The 21,060-nt window shown below is 44.4% G+C and overlaps 1 protein-coding gene across 1 annotated transcript; it reads right to left on the bottom strand.

Annotated features, from left to right (window-relative positions):
• Positions 1 to 314: 314 nt before the first annotated feature.
• On the bottom strand, positions 315 to 5,422 carry lhfpl5a (LHFPL tetraspan subfamily member 5a). Its single transcript, XM_040204074.2, has 3 exons — positions 4,894 to 5,422; positions 2,416 to 2,652; positions 315 to 441 (listed from the first exon to the last, which is right to left on the bottom strand). Exons 1-3 carry the CDS (start codon positions 5,294 to 5,296, stop codon positions 431 to 433), a joined length of 651 nt encoding a protein of 216 aa, XP_040060008.1. The 5' UTR covers positions 5,297 to 5,422; the 3' UTR covers positions 315 to 430.
• Positions 5,423 to 21,060: the final 15,638 nt, after the last annotated feature.

The raw sequence follows: 21,060 nt of genomic DNA, 5'->3' as shown, positions 1-21,060 counted from the left end.
TTCTTCGCTGCAGTGTTTCCAACCTCTGACACACAAATATGCAGGGATATAAATCCTTGAAGATTGTCATCATCATTAACATAATGCATCATCAGAACACCCACTTTGCAGATAGTCACATTTTATCTTCAGAGTACTAAACCCATCCATGATCCCAGTTTATTTTGAGCTCCTTTTGGAGCTTATTTTATTATTGCTGAATGTTTAATGGTGCCACGTAGAATATGCCTGCTAATCATTTAACAATCCTTTTATTGCAAAACACGTAGATCAGCTGTCACAATTCCAAGGGAAAGACCAACTTCTTTATTAGTTATTTTTAGATAGTAATTAACTTTCCCGCAGCCCAAGAATACATTTGAATCCCTTGCGTCGATTTTGCTCCTCATAAAGCCTCGTCCATCTCTTGCCTCAGTTATCGACATCAGGTCTAGGCATTATCTGTAATTGAGAGAAAAATGTTGTGTAAAAAGCAGTTAAAATATGCAGGGCCTTGCAAAAGTATGGACCTCCCTTGGCGTTTATCCTATTTTGTTGCCTTACAACTCGGCATTAAAATGGATTTTTATTTGGATTTCATATAATGGACATACACAAAATAGTCCAAATTAGTGAAGTGAAATGAAAAACATAACTCCAGGTTTTTTTTTTTAATAAATAACGGAAAAGTGGTGCGTATTCATCCCCTTTGCTATTAAGCCTCTAAATAAGATCTGGTGCAAACGATTACCTTCTGAAGTCACGTAATTAGTTAGATTGCACACAGGTGGACTTATATATCAGTATATATACACCTGTTCTGAAAGGCCCCAGAGCCTACAACACCACCAAGCAAGCGGCACCATGAAGACCAAGGAGCTCTCCAAACAGGTCAGGTACAAGATTGTGGAAAAGTACAGATCAGGGTTGGGTTATAAAAAAAATATCCAAAACTTTGAACATCCCACTGAGCACCATTAAAGCCATTATTAAAAAATGGAAGGAATATGACACCACAACAAACCTGGCAAGAGCGTGCCAAAACTTACAGCCCGGGCAAGGAGGGCATTAATCAGAGAGGCAACAAAGAGACCAAAGATAACACTGAAGGAGCTGCAAAGCTCCACAGTGGAGATTGGAGTTTCTGTCCATAGGACCACTTTAAGCCGTACACTCCACAGAGCTGGGCTTTATAGAAGAGTGGCCAGAAAAAAGCCATTGCTTAAAGAAAAAAATAAGCAAACATGTTTGGTGTTCGCCAAAAGGCATGTGGGAGACTCTCCAAACATATGGAAGAAGGTACTCTGGTCAGACGAGACTAAAATCGAGCTTCTTGGCCATCAAGGAAAACGCTATGTCTGGCGCAAACCCAACACCTCTCATCACCCCGAGAACACAATCCCCACAGTGAAGCATGGTGGTGGCAGCATCATGCTGTGGGGATGTTTTTCATCGGCAGGGACTGGGAAACTGGTCAGAATTGAAAGAATGATAGATGGTGCTAAATACAGGGAAATTCTTGAGGGAAACCTGTTTCAGTCTTCAGTGTTTCAGCCAGAGATTCGAGACTGGGACGGAGGTTCACCTTCCAGCAGGACAATGACCCTAAGCATACTGCTAAAGCAACCCTCGAGTGGTGTAAGGGGAAACTTTTAAATGTCTTTGAATGGCCTAGTCAAAGCCCAGACTTCAATCCAATTGAGAATCTGTGGTATGACTTTAAGATTGCTGTACACCAGCGGAACCCATCCAACTTGAAGGAGCTGGACCAGTTTTGCCTTGAAAAATGGGCAGAAAATCCCAGTGGCTAGATGTGCCAAGCTTATAGATACATACCCCAAGCGACTTGCAGCTGCAATTGCTGCAAAAGGTGGCTTTACCAAGTATTGACTTTGGTGGGGTGAAATAGTTATGCACGCTCAAGTATTCCGTTTTTTTGTCTTATTTCTTGTTTGTTTCACAATAAAACATATTTTGCATCAAGCGGTAGGCATGTTGTGTAAATCAAATGATACAACCCCCAAAGAATCCATTTTAATTCCAGGTTGTAAGGCAACAAAAAAAGAAAAACACCAAGGGGGGTCAATACTTTTGCAAGGCTACGTATGCTGACATTTGCTTAATGGCTGTAACTACAAAGTAATTTGCCTTGAACTCAGTGACTGTCCTAGATGATAGTCAGGGGATCAGAAGTATTATAGTTCATCATTTGGGGAATCTTTTATGCAGAGGTGCTTGGACAGTTGAGGCTCCAAGCCTTTGCTTCACTTCATTCCGTTGTCCCTCCAGGACTTAACACCCGACCCTCTGAGACCTTTAACTTTCCTCCTGCTAACTCCCTGTCCTCCAGCTTTTATAATCTTTTCAACAAAATTTCCTCCTCCAGCCTTCGTCTTCCTCCATCACCCCACTGTTTTACTCTCTTCACTCTGATACCTTTGCTCTCCACCTGGAAGTCCTCTGGGAGCAGATTGTCCTGCCGGCTGCCCAGGCTGAAGGCAAGGAAGGAGAGGATCAGCGAGTCCATGATGCTAATGATGGCCAGGATGTAGGCCCAGCGCACCGTGCAGTTGCCCAGGGTGTATTTGTCGGTCCGCTGGCCACACATGCGCTTCACCTCATCGGAGTCCCAGCCATCGGGATAGATCATACAGCCAATAACCATGCAAGTGCCTGAGAGAGCGAGAGGGAGGGAGGCACAGGATGAGAATTTTTGGATTCAAACCATCAGGTACTTTGGCTTCAGCACTCATTCTTAGCTGTTGAAAGTTTAGTGCATGTGTTCAAATACTTTCAAGGATTGTAACGCTGGAACTCTGATTTATCACTCTTCATTTAAGTAGTTAAAATTATACAAAATGTTGTTAGTTGTTAGTGTTGGTTGGACAAAACCAACACCGCGAAGGTGTTACTTTAGGCTCTGTAGATGTTTTGTACCATTTAACTAGTTTTTAAGTTGTAAAAACCAAACAAACATTAAATATATATAGCAGCTTGCTTTACCTACTTACTGCTTACACATAAATGGACCATGAATTTTAATCATAGTAACGTATCTCGCCGGGGGCATCTTTTATATTAAGCACTGATTATATTAATTCTAGTAATATTTTAAATTCAGGATTTGAAATGGAGTATTGTCATGGTCTGGTATTGATCATTTTACATGATATCAATCTTTCCTCCATAACCGACTGTCTAAAAAGAGTTATAATGAAGTATGAACTGGTAAAAACACATTAGGCTTCTGTTTACCACCTTCTCCACCTCCAACACTGAAATAAGACATTATTACAGAGAAGCCACCAGAGAAATTAAGTATACACTCTTCTCATTCAAGTACACGCACACATAAACGCAAGTTAGTTGCCTTGTAATTGCACGGCATCTCAACTCCAGTAGTAAGAACCTGTTCATCCATTATTAAGTCTTGCCCTATTGCCGTCCCACCTCGGCATGAGGAGCCACGGGAACTATCCGGTGACGAGAAGAAACGTTAGAACACAGACACACTTTCCCTTGCTTGGCCTCAAAGACACTTTTCACATTCTCAAAGCGCATTCTCTTTATCCAGTTTATCCCCTATAGCAGTGGTTTCTATACTGAAGGGAGAGAAAGATGTGTTTGCTCGGAAGCTTGCAACTTGCTTGATGGGTGTCAACAGAAACCATGCCTTTCAAATAAGAAACAGCAGGTGACATAAACTCACAGCCCTCTAGTTTCAATAGAGATGATCATCAAACATTCATTCTCCTCTGCGGTTCATCAATTATTGTTTAATCCGATGAACATAAATGATAAATTGTTAAATACTTTTTACACATCTTAATTTTCCATAGGTAACTACTATCTGATAATCTGATAAAATATTGCATCTGTCTTTGTCTGCAGGGATTGTTATGTGTGTGCAGTGTAACAATAGAGAATAAAAGACACTGTGGGCTGAATGCCACGCGGCCCTTGATCCCCCCCTTAGCTGGCCACTGGCTACTATTGGGAAGTATCCTTTCACTTGAGCACTTGGGAAAACCTTGACAGACGTAAAAGCATTACATTAGTTGGATCGCACACTGAGCGGCAGGTGTGAGGGGAAGGAAGGGGAGAAAGTGTAACGCACACCTTCAAGATAATCTCATTATTTGTTTCATTGGACTTGTCCTTTCACTTGCAGCTACATCTGTTCACAAGCTGCTTCAGGTTTCAACCAGAGGATCATGTTTCTTTCTGTGTGTGCGCACATGTTAAAGAGAACTGCTGGACTGTTGCTAGAAAGAAATTTTCAGCACAAGTCTTATTCCTGTATAATACTTCTAACTAATGTGTTTTTTAAATTACATGGTTAACTAAGAATAACTAAACACAAAGCTACTAGGAGGAACTGTTCATTTGGGCTGACTTTCCTGGGTCCCTGTGTTACCATGCATGAAGGTAATTTAGTAAAATTTTACTGCGTCAGCACATTCACTGCTTGCCACAGGTTTGCTGTCATTTAGGAGGTCCTTGTATTTGTTTAAGTGTTGCTGAAGTCATTCAAGACTTAAATAATGAATATCGAATTCCCAAACTTCAACATACTTTGGTCTGTGCTTTGGGTGTAAAATGGGGCACAATTTCAAAGGGTAAATGTTCTTCAAGTATGTGTGGCTCCTCAGTAGTGTGATAATAAAAAGATGCTGTGTGTTAAGACATGAAAAGTAACTCATCGATAAACCAATATGCAAACCATAATTTTGCATGCAGTTTTGTATAGTTCCAATACTGTAGGATTTAAATGCTTATAGCCTTTTCATAATTCAATCTAAGCAGTGACGCTCGAGTTTACATATTTTTATACAAATCATACAAACTGCCATATTTTGTCAACTTCCATTACAAAGCTAAAAACTTGACTCGATGAAACCCCCGGCTGCTCACTGGAGGCCAACTGCATCCAGGCGCAGATCTTGTAGACGCTGCCCGCGTTGCAGAAGAAAAAGAGGCTGAAGCACACAATGCTGCCCACCACCAGCAGCATGGAGATGCCCACGAAGAACATGGCTGTCTTAAACGCGCCGGAAGGGATGGAGCCAAAGTCGAGCGCGCTCCCTTTGCAGGTGAGCTCTGAGGTGAGTGCGTTCCCGATGCAGTAGTGAAAGAGGCCAAAGTATCCCGCCTGTGGCGTGTTGACGCTGTCCCCGATCCAGTAGGGCTGGATGAACACCACCACGGTGATGACAGCAAAGGTGATTGTGAATACCGTCCACAGCACGCCCACGGCCCGTGCGTTACGCACGTAGTTGGTGTGGTAGATTTTGGCGGCCTCCTGAGCCGGCAGCATGACGACAGCTTGCGTCTCAAATGTGGGGAAATCACTTTCTTCTTCTGTTAAATATCTTAAAGAGGGAACCGTAAATGCCCCCTTTTTTCCCCTGCAGCAATAAGATGCTCTTCGTAAGTTAATGTCACAAAAGAAGTAGTAAGGGTGCATAAGCAAACTTACTGGGAAGCGGCACAGCAGCAGAGTACCGGTGTGTCCTATGTTTGGATGGTTGCTTCTCCCCTCGGTATCAGCTGACTGAATGCTTCCTCTTGGCCGTGGTCCTCAGGTAGCCTGATGAATGATTCATGGTTAAAAGAACCGCAGCGTCAATGGATTTAGGAGACAAATCTTTGCAATTGTCCCCAAATGGAATAAAATATATAGGCATACAAATTGTATTCAGCAGAGCAAAACGGCAATGATCTGTAGTTTTACTTTAAAAAAATTTAAATTTTCATCTAGTACATTTAATTTTAACTGTTTTTACCTTGTTGGGTCATAAATGATCGTATAACAGAATATCATGCATTGTTTTTTATTTTACTACCAACAGCATACAAATAACCTTAACCGCAGTACTATACAACCAACACAATAATTCAGTAGTCATATAAACTGGCAGACACGGGGATCAAACTACTGATTTTGTGACTAAACTGCTCTGCGCCATGTTCCAACAATCATTGAGCAACTAGTAACATTTCCTCTAACAGTCCTTGGCCAAAGTTTTTTCTCTGTTCGTTCACATCAACTGAGGAGAAGAAATCATTTTGGATTTTTGCATTTTCCAACTTATGGGACCAAATGGGTCCATCATGTTGGCCCATTTCAACACTTTTCACTGGCTTTTCTTTGGAAAGTAAATATATACTCTAATAGAGCCTGTGAAGGTTGGAATAACCTTTATGTACGACAGTCCAACACCAGATGGAGCTACAGAACTTCAAACTCTGAAGGAAACCGACAGGAATGCATCCATGTGCATATCTATTAACCATCCTGTTGTCCTCCCGTCGTAGTTGTTGCACGCACGTAAGTCAGCCATTGCCCCCCCAGTCCTCCAGCTTTTTTTGTTTTCTTTAGTGTTTTCTGTCATTGTTGGAATGCTTCTTCGAACCTTTATTGTTGGAATGCTTTGAAGCATTCCAAGTATTGTTCTTCGAATCTTTAATTGTTGGAATGCATTAAGCATTAAGCATTCCAAGTACTGTTCTTCGAATCTTTATTGTTGGAATGCTTTGAAGCATTCAGTTAAGTTACCTCTCTTGCGTTTCTATTTAACAACCAAGAAGAAAGACATTGTCAATGACATCCATCTTGAGGAGGGGACCGGTGATACCACTGAGTAAAAAGGGGAAGAGACAAATGACAGATCTGCTCTCTATCATCACTCTCCAAATACTTCTGCAACAGACGATGTGGAGATAAATGTTTCCGATGTCGTTTATCTTGGAAGCAGCACAGAATTTGCAAATGCAAGCGATGAGAGTACGTCCCTTCTTTACACCACAGTCAACCATACTGATGCATCTACTTTGTCAGAACATACCACATTACATAATTTGGATGCTTTAGAGCAGTGATTCTCAACTGGTGGGTCGCGACACTAGTCACTAGTTATTTTGAAGGGACTTTTTTAATGGAGCGGAGTGTCGTTTTTTTTTGCCGGCCATCCGTCCATGTTTTCAGCAGCGTGTGCCAGGTTGGGTCAAACCATTCTGGCACGGCAGACAAGAATGTAATGGAGAAAACAATCACAACGCATCTGAATAAACTTCTGGAGCGGTTTAATGACTACTTTCCCGAGAAACAGAGGGATGACGACTGGATAAATGACCCGTTTGGAATCGACATAGAAAGTGTCACATTGCCAAACAACGAAGAGTCAGCTGATGGAGCTGTCATGTGATGTACGCTGAAAAATAAATTCATGGAGGTAAGCCTCTTCCAGTTCTGGTGCAGCAGCGTGATCAGCGAGTGTCCTTCCCTCGCCACTCGAGCAGTAAAAGTCCTGCTACCCTTCAGCACTACGTATCTCTGTGAGTGTGGCTTCTCAGCTCTGGTTCAGCGGAAGACTAAACACAGGAATAGACTGGACATTGAGCATGACCTCAGACTGGCCTTGTCAACTATAACTCCAGACTTTGAGACTCTTGCCAAGAGCAAAAAACATCCCCAGTTCTCCCATTAGAAATTCCTCCAGACTCAAGTCTGTCAGTTTTCACCTAAGGTTGAAGTGAGTGATGCTTAATTTTCTGTAAAGCACAATGTTTTTCAGGATTTACCTCCTGATGGGGTAATCACAAGAAACGTTCATTTTGTATATCTGAATCCTTTTGAATTGAACATTTTATGTAATTTATTTTGAATTTGTGCAAAAGCTGCTCCTCAAGACATAGTGTTTGTCGTAGATCTGTTAAAGTTAGGTCATTTGTGTCTTTTCGACTTTTTTGTTTGTGCATGAAAGCTGTTGAGTTTGTTTGAAATGGCTGAAGATTCTTAATTGTTATGTATGTTGTAATACTTTGTGTCCTTAAGATATACTTTGGGTTTTTTAGCTAATTTAGTGTAAAGGGGAATAGTTCCCTCTCTAGCATCGCTACCAGCTGGCTGTTTTCATTAAACTTGTTTTTGTGTTGGCCTACGTACTGTATTGTGTTGGCCTACGTACTGTCTCCATACTATCTCAGGTTCAAACTGCACCATATTTTCATAAAATAAATTTGAGAAGTTGACAATGTTCCTCGATTTGGGTCGCGGCTTGTCATTGAGGGCTGATGGTGGGTCCCGGAGGCAGACCAGTTGAGAACCACTGCTTTAGAGGATAGTGGCATAGTAACCTTCCACACAGAAAGCACGTCTGGGATTGAGTACTCTGCTCTTGATGACACCATGGCTCTCTCTGAGGAGATATCTTTTGCATCAGCTTTGCTTCCTCCCGTGGATGTGTTGCAGGACCAAGCCAGTCAGAGAGAAAGAGTGAAGAAAGTTATTGTTCTTCATCGTGGACAGATTCTAAGAACTTCTTCTAGTTGTTTCTGAGGAAAGTATCATGGAAGATAACATTTTGTGGTGGCGGGGTGTGGTTAGCTCAGCTGCAGAGGGTGGAGCGGGGGAGTGGTTCAGGGAACGGTGCCAGCAGGTGAGTAATAAGCACAGCTGAAAGTCATCCTGACTGAGCGTCTCCTTGATATAAACAGTGAGCAGGACTTGGAGCAAGAGACGCAGACAGACGCTAAGGGGGGAGGCCGAGGAGCGGAGGCGACGAGCGATCAAACCATTATAAAATAAAAAAGTCTGTTGTTACTCCATCCCGTGTGTGTGTTCGAGTGTCCCAAGACCCCGCGGAGGTAGCTCCAGCCTGGCTACAGTGGCGCCTGACCAAGGATGGACTTAAACGAACATCACAGAGAGGGAATGACGCGGCCGGCTGTCATGCTCAAACGAATGCTGGGGGAGATCGCGGCAATCCAGCGAGTCCAACCGGCACTTCCTGGGGGCGCTGCAGGCTCAGTCGGATTGACAGACCCAGGTGTTGGAGCAGTTGGCAGCCCGGCCAGTTGCTGCTCCGCCGGCGCCGAGTTCCCCGGCTTACGCGGGGGTGGTGATGCACAAGATGACCCCGGCGGACTAGGTACAATCGTACCTCGAGATGTTCGAGGGGATGGTGGGGGTGTGTGCATGGCCAGTGGACGAGTGGGCGATCCGCCTGTTGCCACTCCTGATCAGGGAGGCGCAGACAGCCGCCCTGGGCCTGCCACCCTGAATCAGACACATCTATACTGACATAAAGAGGGCCATCATGTACCGGCTAGGGCTCTCCCCCGAGGACAACAAGAGGCAGTTTCCAGAGGCGAGGCTGGCGCCAGGGGACCGCCCATTCGCATTCGGCCAGAGGCTCAAGGACGCGGCCAACAGGTGGTGGAGCAGTTCCTGGAGGGTCTGCCGCCACGGACCTCTGCCTGGGTTTGGTACCATCGGCCGGCAACGCTGGAGGCTGCCGTCACCCTCGCTGAGGACCACCTGGCGGTTCATCCTGGCGGGCAGGGAGAGGGCGGTCGGCCGACCGCGTCAGCACAGCCAGGACGTCCCAGCAGCCGGTCGTGGCTCGGCCCCTGCTGATACCGCAACCACTAGCCCGTCCACGTGTTACCAATCCCTCAGGCCTGACCGGCATTCTCCCGGACCTACAGAGGGCTCCTCAACCGTCAGGGCAGGAGTGTTGGAGACGCGGGCAATCCGGACACTACCGGCGGGAGTGCCTGCTGATGGAGGTGGGCCAGACGGTGCGGGTTGCCGGGCCTCCAACACCCTCCCCCGGTCCAGGAGTGATATACTGTGTTCCGGTAAGGATCCAGGGGGGTACACATCAGGCGATGGTGGATTCGGGCTGCACGCAGTCTATGATTCACCAGAGGCTGGATCGACCCGGGGCATTGGTGGAGGCATCGCGCGTGAGTGTGCATGGGGATATTCACGACTACCCAGTGGTGCCAATAGAGATTAGATTCACGGGTAAAAAGAATAAAGTGAAGGTCGCGGTTAGCTCCTGCCTTATGCACCCCCTAATCTTGGGGACAGATTGGTCAGGGTTTAATAAATTAGCGGGGCAGTGCGCGGGGGTGCGTTCACAATCGACAGGGACATGCGGGATGTGTGCGGTGCTCAGTGGTGACGCAAGGTTGTCCGACACTGCAGACGGGGAGGGGGAACCGGCGGAGCCCCCTATGGAGACTCCGCTGGTTCCCGAATTACGCTAAATGGAAGATTTTCCACTGGAACAGTCTCGTGATGATACTCTATGCTTGGCCTTCGACCAAGTGATACGAATTGATGGTCCCTCTTGAGGGATCAATAAAGTATCTATCTATCTTAAAATCTATGATTCGTAAATTAATTCACGACGATGAACTGAGTCGAGATAAATGGCTTGATCCTCTGTTGTTTGCAGTACGCGAGGTTCCCCAGGCCTCCACGGGATTTTCTCCCTTCAAACTGCTGTGTCCAAGTGCCCTTCCCAAGAACCCGCGGAGGTAGCTCCAGCCCGGCTACACATTTGTTTTAAAGTTATTCTTCCTTAAGGAAAGCTTGAAAAGGCTTTAGATGATGGTGGTGGTTTGAGGGATGTACTGTCAGAATTTTGGAATGACTTTTATGAGCAGTGCATCATGGGAAATGGCTTCAAACTGCCATACCTACGCCATGATTTTGGTACACAAGAATGGGAAAGCGTTGGACGAATTCACATTTGGTTGGCAAAGAGAGAAGTACCTCCCTGTGAAACTCGCATCTGTTCTTCTGGAGGAAGCTGTTTTGGGCTTTGTGGACGGTGATCTTGTGGAATGATTTTTCAAGTACGTGTCAGAGTCTGAGCAGGCAATCTTTGAAATGTGTCGTTCTGATTTTGAAGGTGTCTACCTTGAAGAATTGTTGGAAATCCTGGATATCCTGGTTGTTGTAACACCAATTATCTATGTTTTTTTGATAGATGTTGTTTGATGTCATAAAATTTCCTCTACAATCCGCTTGTGTAAAGGTTTCATTTTAAATCTTTACATCCCAGCAATTATGAGCTTATTCTTCTAAATTAAAAGCCAAACCGAATGGACAATTCTTATGCCCTTGTATTTAAGTAAAGTGCATATATATCCCAGATAAATATTTGCACTCAGGATTCATTTTTATTTAATACTGTGTGTTCTTGAATTTGCTTGAGTCACTCCAAAAGAGGAGAAATAAACTTTTGGGCTGCCTTGTTGGCCCCCACCGTCTCACCCCGCTCTCGTACAGCAACACCCCCACATCTGCCCACCATTCAGTAGAAAGATTTCAGTGTAGGTCACCGATTCTTGTTTTCTTAGACAGATTGAGGAGTTACTTAATACATTTCCTTTAGCTCTTGTGTAATTATTTAATTACCTCTTATAGTTAAACTAATTGCACCGACAGATAGTCTGTGTGCTGGTGTTTGTTTGTAGTCTCACCCTAATAGTGTCATTTTATCAATTAATAAACTCATTTATCAACAAATTTTCTTTATTTGTTCATCCTGAGGATAAAATAACAGATTTGCTTGCTTCTGGAATCACACAAAAAATATTACCTTGCATCCTCTATCATTAAAGTCAATGTATTTGTTGTCTTTATATATTTCTCTCCTGTTCCCCATCAGCCTATGGCTGTGTGTTTGTTTGTTTGCATATGACTTGTTGTCAGTTGCAGGCATGAAAACGGGTCAAGGGTGAAAAGGTGAGAAGGATATTACCCCTCTAGGGCAGGCGTTTTCAACTGGTTTTGTCCCAGGGATCATATTTTGCGTACCGACGAGGGGGGAATTGACAACTAATAGGGGACATTAAAGTCATTAAATACTCGTCATGCATTATATTGCATTGCATATAATGTGTGCTGGTCAACTAGTCAAAAAAGAATTTTAGACAAATTCTTGCGTAGTTTAGAGTGTCAAATCGTACCTGCGTACTTTGAAGTCAAAATGCGTATCAGGTTGGCAGGTCTGCTTATTGATAGAACGGTCGACCACTTTACCTTTTGCCTTGTCAGTCCCCTCACCTCAAAATCGACTTCCTCAAAAACGGTAGCGTTAGCTAATAATTTTCCACCGGAGCTATAGCTAGCTGGCCAACGTTGCGTTCTCTTAAAAATTCAAATTATTGAAACCATCACTCACCCTGGTCGCAATTCTCGAATCTCGCGCTCCCTTCTGACACGCGCACCTGTTCGCAGTTCACTGAATATGAATACCCTACTACACCCCCCCACCAAAAAAAAAATGTTGGTTTCAAAACGGCGAATTTCGCCGAAAGGTGAGGGATTTCCATTTCCATTTTCCATTCTCCATTCTTCAGTTGAAAAGGGATGCACTATCCTCTGCTTGGCCTCTCCTCTCTCTCCTCCATCCGGAGGAGCTGGAGGAAAAACATGCAGAGGAGGCTTCGTCTCCCGTATATCACATCTTAAAATGAAAAACCAAATCAGGAGAATTAATAACATTATCACATCTCTTCTTACTCCCTCCTTGCACACCTGCGCCTCAGCAAAATAAAAAAACATTTCCTCAGCAACCTTCCATCAATCATATTGGTCTTACCATTCCATTAAATGCTTAATGTTCAGAATTTTCCAACTTCCCTTTTCAAAACCCATCTGTCATCCACTTTCATAACTTCCATCTTTTGCTGGGGAGCAACCGCATTTTATATTATATATATATTATTCTTTTTTTTTTATCAGCGCTTTTATTTAAAAATATTTTTAGGATCCTCCGGTTAATAGACAACCGGGTTCTGACTTTATGTGTTCTGCCCCACGGCTCAGAACCTACCGATCACCGTTTCTAAGGCTTACTGCCGTGGCTCCGACGGAGAGAACTGATTCAACGTTTTTATGCCTTTCAGACATTATTAGCCAATATCTATGTCCAGAATGTCCTGGCTAACTAATCATTTAATAATCTCCAATTATCATATTTTTAAACTTAGGATCCATAATTTTCACTGAATTGTATATGTTGTATATGATGTTTGTTCATTGTTAATATTTTATTATGCGGTTCTGGTACGCAAAGCGTCTGCTGAGTGTGTTTGTGGGAGTGTGGACGCCGGCGTGTCGATGCACTTAGCTTAATTAAGTGATACTGGCCCGGAGTGAGAGGGACGTTGTTTCTAATCAACTTATCCGGGACCAGCAATCCAATTTTCTGATACAGAATGAAGTGGCATTGTTGGTGTGTTTGTGTGTGTCTTTTGTGTAATGCTTTCCTTGTGCCTGTCGTGTTGCGTCAGCATGTTTCTTCTATGAATACATAATGTGGTCAAACCTGTTAGTCACGGCTCGCTAAGTGGATACATTAACTGTAATGTGAAAAGGCAGCAAATCATGAGCCTGACCTTACTGACACTGTGAGGAAAAACTCTTCTCAACACAAACTACACAGTTGTTTATTAAAACGACTTATTAAAAGCTTCAATGGGATGTAAGAAATCTATTGATGTCATCTTTTACATTTAGCCTGAAATGGGGGTTGCGCGCACGCGTGTGTGTGCACGTGCGTGATTAACCCTGCACCCTCTCTTTAGGTCTGGTTGATGCGAGAGCCACATAGCACAAAGAGGCCTTTCTGCCATTTCAGCATCTCTTCCTATCCCTCTCTTCTTTAGAGGCTGCTTCCATAGAAACAAGGTGCAGGATGCCCCAAGAGAAAGGAGGTGATTGGATAGGATCGCATAATAGTTGAGCACATGGTTGAGAAATAATTTGGTAATGAAACCAATTTAATGACAGATTGCTACAATAAGGAATGAGGGAAGCTAGTTTGTGATCTGATAAACCATATAAATCTGATTCAGTTCAAATTCTGGCTTTGTGCATTGATGGATATCAAATGAGTCAAATGTTCCACCCAGATTTATTTTGTTTGTGAACTGAATGGATATCAAACATTGGAGTATCAGGTAAATAGTTGTTAAATGTTAAGTTTTGTTGCAGCACGTTCCTAGAGCTGGGGTCAGCCGTCAGAGATGGACTCTTTTACTAGTCTCTTTTAAATGCGTGAGTAACCGCATGCAGAGGGCTTGAGGTCGGGGGCAAAGGAAAACCACTCGTTGTTGACCTCCTGCTCAAATATCAAACACATTTGCACACACTCACTCTGACCTCATGCCCCTTCATTTAGCACTAAATCCGTCAATGGGTGTCTCATACTTCTCTGCAACACCCTTAAGCTGCAGCCACTGGGAGTCATCCCCTCTCGTCCACCCCAGCTGCTGCCCTGCCCCAGCCCAGCAGGACAAACCAGAGCCTGGGCAAGAAATGGAGCAATGGGTCAGTACGTGCCCTGGGGCAGGAAGCTGGAATGTAGGTCCCCTGCTACTGGAACTCTGTGTGAATACATGTAGATCTACACAAAGGCTCCTCATGGGCCTTGTACAGCGTACTGCTTTTACTAAACCTGGTAATTGTGCCACATGAGCGTGCTAAAACATACATTATTATATTGGCACATTGTTTAAATGTTGTTTATTTCTGATTAGAAAGCTTTGAGAATAGAGCGAAGAATGTCTATTAATCATTGGTAGATCATAAATATCAACAAAAAGTACTCTAGATTAAAACTATACTTAACTATATGTTTTGGCTTATTCACTTAGTGCTAATTCTCTGGCACACAATCTTTGCAAGAAGGGATTAGGGGTCGAAATCACATGCAGTAAAGACATACTTCCTCCACTGTAATCAGTGCCAGGTGAGCTTGGCGGGACAAAGCACTGCGGGGTTCCATCCGCAAGCAAGGGCGTAACCACGCATTCTTTGTGGGGGTCATGTCCCCCGGGTCATAGCGCCCCCCTCCCCCCGTCAGCCGTAGCGTCCAGCGGACCCCCCCCAATGTCTAAACCATGGCTACACCCTTGCTGCCAAGTACCTGCTCTGCTTTATGTCACTGTATCTGGCACACATGAATCTAAACATAAGCAGCTACTCTGTCACACGCAGCCAAACATAAACCTCAGATCCCGTCACAGTTGTGAACGTGTCCATTAGACTCAGTCACATAGGAGAGAAGCAAAATGAGGAAACGTAAAACAAGTGGACACAATTCAACTTTTCTTTTCGGTGGTGCACCTCTCTTGTTAGACTGGGATTCGTCAGATGTGTGTTCGAGAAATCATGGCCGATCCAATCAGTTTTGTTACGGTAAAGAATAGAGGATCAGTTCATGGAGCTTCATAGCCAAATATAGAAAATGCATGTGAGGGATACACATCAAAGAATAAGGATGGAGAATACATGAGGGTGCAGTATGACTGCCACGGCCAACGTGGGTGAAGCTTTTAGCTTTCGTTAGGGTCGCAGGTGTGCTAGTTGCTTTATTATTACATTACATGTCATTTAGCTGACGCTTTTATCCAAAGCGACTTAGAATAAGTGCATTCAACCATAGGAATACAAACTCAGAAGAGCAAGAAACAAAGTGCAATTTCCTCAAATAAGCCAATTTACAATTTGCTACAGATAAGTGGCGTTATAAGTACAATTTAAGTGCTACAATTTGTTAGTCGTTTAGTCGAGGTAGAGTCTAAAGAGGTGTGTCTTTAGTTTGCGGCGGAAGATATGAAGGCTCTCTGCGGTCCTCATGTCATCAGAGAGCTTGTTCCACCATTTCAGAGCAAGGACAGCAAAGAGTCATAATCCTGAGTGTTTTGCTAAAGACCAGTCGAGCTGCTGCCTTCTGGCAGCTGCAGAGGTCGAATGGCTGCAGCGGGGAGACTTGCCAGGAGAGAGTTTGGGTAGTCCAGGCGGGAGATGACTCGAGCCTGAATCAGTACCTGCGCTGCCTTCTGAGTGAGAAGGGGACGTATTCTCCTGATGTTGTAGAGCGTGTATCTATAGGATCATGTTGTTGAAATGATGTTGGGAGTCAGGGAGAGTTGGCTGTCAAAATGGGCGTTAACACGGAGTTGCCAAAATTGACCGTCAAGTCCTGTGTCGGAGAATCTTTTCCTGGAAAGAGAAGTAGTTCAGTCTTGTCGGGGTTGATTTTCAGATGGTGAGCGGACATCTGCTGAGAGATGTCAGACAGGCAGAGATCCGTGCCGCCACCTGGGTGTCCGAGTGAGGGAAGGAGAAAATTTGCTGGGTGACATTGGCATAGCTGTGGTAGGAGAAGCCATGCGAGCGAATGGTAAATGGTCTGTCCTTGTATAGCGCTTTTCTAGTCTTCTGACCACTCAAAGCGCTTTAACACTACATGACATCATTCACCCATTCACATACTGATGACAGGAGAACCATACACAGTGACGCCTGCCCATCAGTAACTAACATTCACACACTGTAGTCGGAGCTACAGGAGCAATGTTGGGTTAAGTGTCTTGCCCAAGGACACATCGACATGCGGGTTAGCAGAGCCTGGGATCAAACCAACAACCCTCTGATTGGAGGACGACCGTGCTCCCCACTCACCCACAGTCGAATGACACCGCCGATAGAGTTGGTGGAAAACAACGAGCGCACATTCTTGGTCATTACCTTACTGGAGTCAGCCTGGGTTGCTTTGGAAGGAAATGAAATCCGTCCGTTAGTAAGCAAGAATTGCTAATTACCATTAGTTTCGCAGTAGACCGTGCATGTGGGACATGACGTCATTGTCAAATGCAGCAGAGAGGTCCAGAAGGATGAGGACAGAGGAGAGAGAGGCGGCTCTAGCAATGTGGAGTTGCTCTGAGACAGCAAGGAGAGCAGTCTCTCATGGCACGCACCGGTTGAGACAGCCACAGAGCCGGACGGGATTTGCTAGTCCGTTGGGTCGTAAGAGGGCAGAGAGTGTCTAGAGAGGATGAAAGTGTTGAGAGGAGAGTCTCTGCAGCAGCGTTCGGAAGCAAGAGTGAGAAGGAGTCAGTTGAAGGGAGAGCTGATAGAACAGAGGAGGCCAGGGAGGAGGGAGAGAGGAAGCGAATGTTGCGTTGAACAGGTACAGAGTCAGTTGATGGGGCAGGGTCGTTAGTTATAGAGAGTGGGAGAGAGTAAGAGATGAAGAAGTGGTCAGACACATGAAGTGGAGTTACAGAGAGGTTATTGCTAGAGCAGTTTCTAGTGAAGATGTAGTCAAGGTGATTGCCGGCTTTGAGGAGAGGGACTGAGTGATAGAGCGAAGGAAGAAAGTAGGTGTAAAGGGTCAGATGACTTTTCTGTCTGGATGTTGAAGTCATCCAGGAGGATGAGCGGAGGGCCATTTTCAGAGAAATTGGACAACGATATTTAATTGTACCGGGTGAGTAACTGTTACAGCATGGAATGCTCTCTATCGCATGGAATGCTGTAACAGTGGGGTGACAGTGGGGTGGACGGTGGAAGAGGGTAGAGAGAAAAGCTCCATTTGGTTGAAATGAGTAAACCTGTGCCACCACCCCTACCAGTGGGCCTGGGTTTGTGGCTGAAGGAGAAGGCGGAGGAGAGAGCGGCTGGGGTGGATGTTCTCAGGTGTGATACAGGTCTCGGTGAGAGTGAGGAAGTCAAGCGACTGCTGAATAGCAAAGTGTGCGATAGAGAGCAGATCTAGCCCGAGGCCTGTAGTATCTGCGGGAGGAGATTCGAACAGGTACGGGTAAAGGGGTCAAACACAGGCGGCGCATTCAGCCGCCCCGAAGACTCCACGAAGACTTGTCCTACTCGTCTTAACTCTCACGAAAGACTCCCTAGTCTTTGTCCTGCTTGTCTTGACTCCCAAGAAAGACTCCTTTGTCTTGGTCCTGCTGGTCTCGACTCCCGCAAAAGACTCCCTAGTCTTTGTCCTGCTGGTCTTGACTCCCGCGAAAGACTCCCTAGTCTTTGTCCTGCTGGTCTTGACTCCTGCGAAAGACTCCTTTGTCTTTGTCCTGCTCGTCTTCGTGCTGCGAGGCTTTGCTAACGCTTCACTCAACCTCTAGTTAAGTACTCCCTCGTTAGTGGAAGTCGGCTACGGCTGCCCTGACCACTCCCCCGTCGTTTAGGAGACAAAAGGTCGATTGGCCTCGACAGAAACTCCTCAAAATGCAAAACACCAATCGCCTGACACCCTAATCAGTGAACAATCAGCATGTGGTATTTTGACACAAAAAGTCTCTTCTGCTTCAGAAGAGAAGGCAAAACAGACTTAGATCGGGTCAAACCTAGCAAAATTAGGAGGGCATGCTAGTTTTGTTTTGCGAGTTGTAGTTTGTTGTAATGGCAGGAGTGTGATGCGTCTGAGGAGGCGTTGTACTAAGGAGCAGTTGCTGAAGATTGCGGAACATTTCTCTGTAGTGGTAGGCGCCTTAAAGAGAAGATTAGGGTAATTTTGAAGGTTGATTTGAGGGAGAAAGGTGTGTTAGCTGTGGGCATGGACAATGATTCGCATTGTTGAGTGCAGAGGACAGCTCAGGTTATGTGAGTATCAAGTCTGCTGTGTTAAAAGCATATGAGTTAGTGCCATAAGCATATCACCAACATTTCAGGTCCTGGGAGAGGCGTAGTGGTCAAACTTATTTGGAGTTTGCTCGGGACCCGAATGGTCATTTTAAATGTTGGTTGGCTGTGCTAGAGGTCGCTACTTTTTATGGTCTATGTGATCTTGTTGTTTCGGAGCAGTTCAAAGACATGCTTCCTGCTTGACATGCTTCCTGCTTACATTGCAAAATATGTTAGTGAGAGGCAGTGTGTCACGGCGGCGAGTGCGGCTGCATCGGCAAGGGAGGTTTTAGGGAGCGGGCTATGACCTGTGAGCGTTCTTGAACGGCTGGTGCACCAAAGTCAGAGGTAGTATTGCGAGGTGATGCTGTCCACACTAACTGTAACTACTGTCATGAGAAGGGTCACTGGAAGGCTGATTATACGCTGCTGCATTTTAAAAACAAACCTGGAATATCGAGGGTTAAGCCTGTGGCTGCCGCTGCGCCGGTTGTTGTGGACTGTGTATCTGAGTTGCTTATGTAACCCGCGTAGGTGTACGCAGGATATTCAAATTATTATTGGGCCAAGATCCAGGTTCATTAGGAGAGGTTAGAAGATAAGTATTTGACACACACATGAAAGGAAATGGAGTCACTGAAAGGTTTTATTTCAGAGTATATTGAATCAATCTTCTACTTGCATCGGACCAAGGACTCATCTCTTTTCTTGTCTTGCTGGACCTCAGTGCCGCATTTGATACCATAGACCATTGTATCCTGTTGCAGAGACTAGAACATTTAATTGGTATCAAAGGAACTGCACTCAGCTGGTTTAAATCCTACTTATCGGATCGATCCCAGTTTGTGCTTGTAAACGGTGAATCCTCAAAGACCACCAATGTTGGTCACGGAGTCCCTCGAAGTGCCCCTGAGCAAGACACCTCACCCCAGCAGCTCCCCGGGCAAAAATGTGAAAAAGCCATGGGTTTAAAGTGTAATGTAAGTCGCTTTGGATAAAAGCGTCTGCTAAATGACCTGTAATGTAATGAATCTGGGAGTTCTCTTCGACCAGGATATGACCTTCAACTCGCATATAAAGAAGACTTCAAGGACTGCCTATTTTCATCTACGTAACATATCAAAAATCAGGAACTTCCTGTCTCAAAGTGATGCAGAAAAATTAGTTCATGTGTTTGTCACTTCCAGACTGGACTACTGTAATTCTTTGTTATCAGGCTGCTCTCCAGTTGATTCAGAATGCCGCAGCATGTGTATTAACAAGAACTAAGAAAAGGGATCATATCACTCCTGTATTAACTTCTCTGCAATGGCTCCCTGTTAAATCAATAATAGATTTTAAGGTACTTCTCCTCACCTAAAAGGCACTTGCTGGTGAGGCACCGTCGTATCTTAAAGAGCTTGTAACACCTTATTGCCCTACAAGGCAGCTGCGCTCCATAGATGCTGGGTTACTTGTTGTTCCTATGGTTTTAAAAAGTAGGCTGCGGGCCAGAGCCTTCAGTTATCAGGCTCCTCTTTTGTGGAACCAGGTTCCACTTTCAGTCCGGGGGGCAGATTCGGTCAGCTCTTTTAAAGTAAAACTTAAAACTGTCCTCTTTGATTGTGCCTATAGTTAGGGCTGGCTCAGGTTAGCCCGGACCAGCCCTTAGTTAAGCTGCTATAGGCTTAGAATGCCAGGGGAATTCTTAGGACACACCGAGCTCCTCTCTCACGCTCTCGTTCTACCATAATTCACGTTTTATTAATGCACATGACTAATTGTTGGAATGCATTGAGATGCATTCCAAGTATTGTTCTTCTAATTGTTGGAATGCATTAACGATGCATTCCAAGTATTGTTCTTCGAATCTTTATTGTTGGAATGCATTAACGATGCATTCCAAGTATTGTTCTTCGAATCTTTATTTGTTGGAATGCATTAACGATGCATTCCAAGTATTGTTCTTCGAATCTTTATTTCTTCATCTTCATCTTCTTCTTCTATTTCTTCCGCGCCACCTTTCAACTCCTTCACACTTTCAGCTATTAAAACAGTTCAAATATTAAAATGTTCAGCTCCTTTCTGGCTTGAGGGCTATGACTTTTCAGCTTTCTACCTCTTAAGCTTGAATTTATATAAATCAATAATCATTAATATTTTAACATGGTTTTCAAATGGAGTTTGCTTTCAAATCCTCCTAAACTTCTTCAACTTTCAGATTTTTCAGCTTCGCAAATCTTTCAGCTACAGACACCATTTAAACTTTTAAATGTTGACACAAGTCTTAACTATTTTATGAAAAAAACTGCTTCTTGATATCTATTGTACTTTTTTCATAATCACTGATTATGTTTCACTAGTTCTTCGCTCCGTTTCTGACTTTTACATGAGTGTGTATTGCGTCTGCTAGAGTGGAGAGCTCGAGGCTAGAGGCTGAAGCAGCGCAGAAATCTGGTTAAAAAAGTATGGAACTTCTGTCCTTGCAGCCAAAGTATACACTCTAGAGGCTTCATTTCTTCAGATTAATGAGGGTATGGTTGTGCTGATTGGATTAATGTGTTCATGGAATCCCAGAGTTTTTTAGTTTTGGCGCAAGGAGTGTTTGAGTGACACAACCTCTGCCAAAAGCCCCATAGGCTCCAATACAAATCTGCCGACATATTTCTCACAAAAATCCACAAGGTACACGTTCTGTCAACGGCCATAGGAGCCGTATTTATTACCGGACAGACATAAAAACACATCCACGCGTTCGGTAGAGTCTTGGGTCTCATACAAACGCCGTATTTTTTAGATAGCTGTTATAGTTTTGCGCTGGTTCTCATTTGTTTGAGGTGTGGATTCTGTGTAACTCGCTG

The sequence above is a fragment of the Gasterosteus aculeatus genome, chromosome 17 (genome assembly GCF_964276395.1).
Source record: "Gasterosteus aculeatus chromosome 17, fGasAcu3.hap1.1, whole genome shotgun sequence".
NCBI classification, from domain to species: domain Eukaryota; kingdom Metazoa; phylum Chordata; class Actinopteri; order Perciformes; family Gasterosteidae; genus Gasterosteus; species Gasterosteus aculeatus.
Note: the sequence above shows the minus strand (reverse complement) of the source record. Positions and strands in the feature narration are given on the sequence as shown.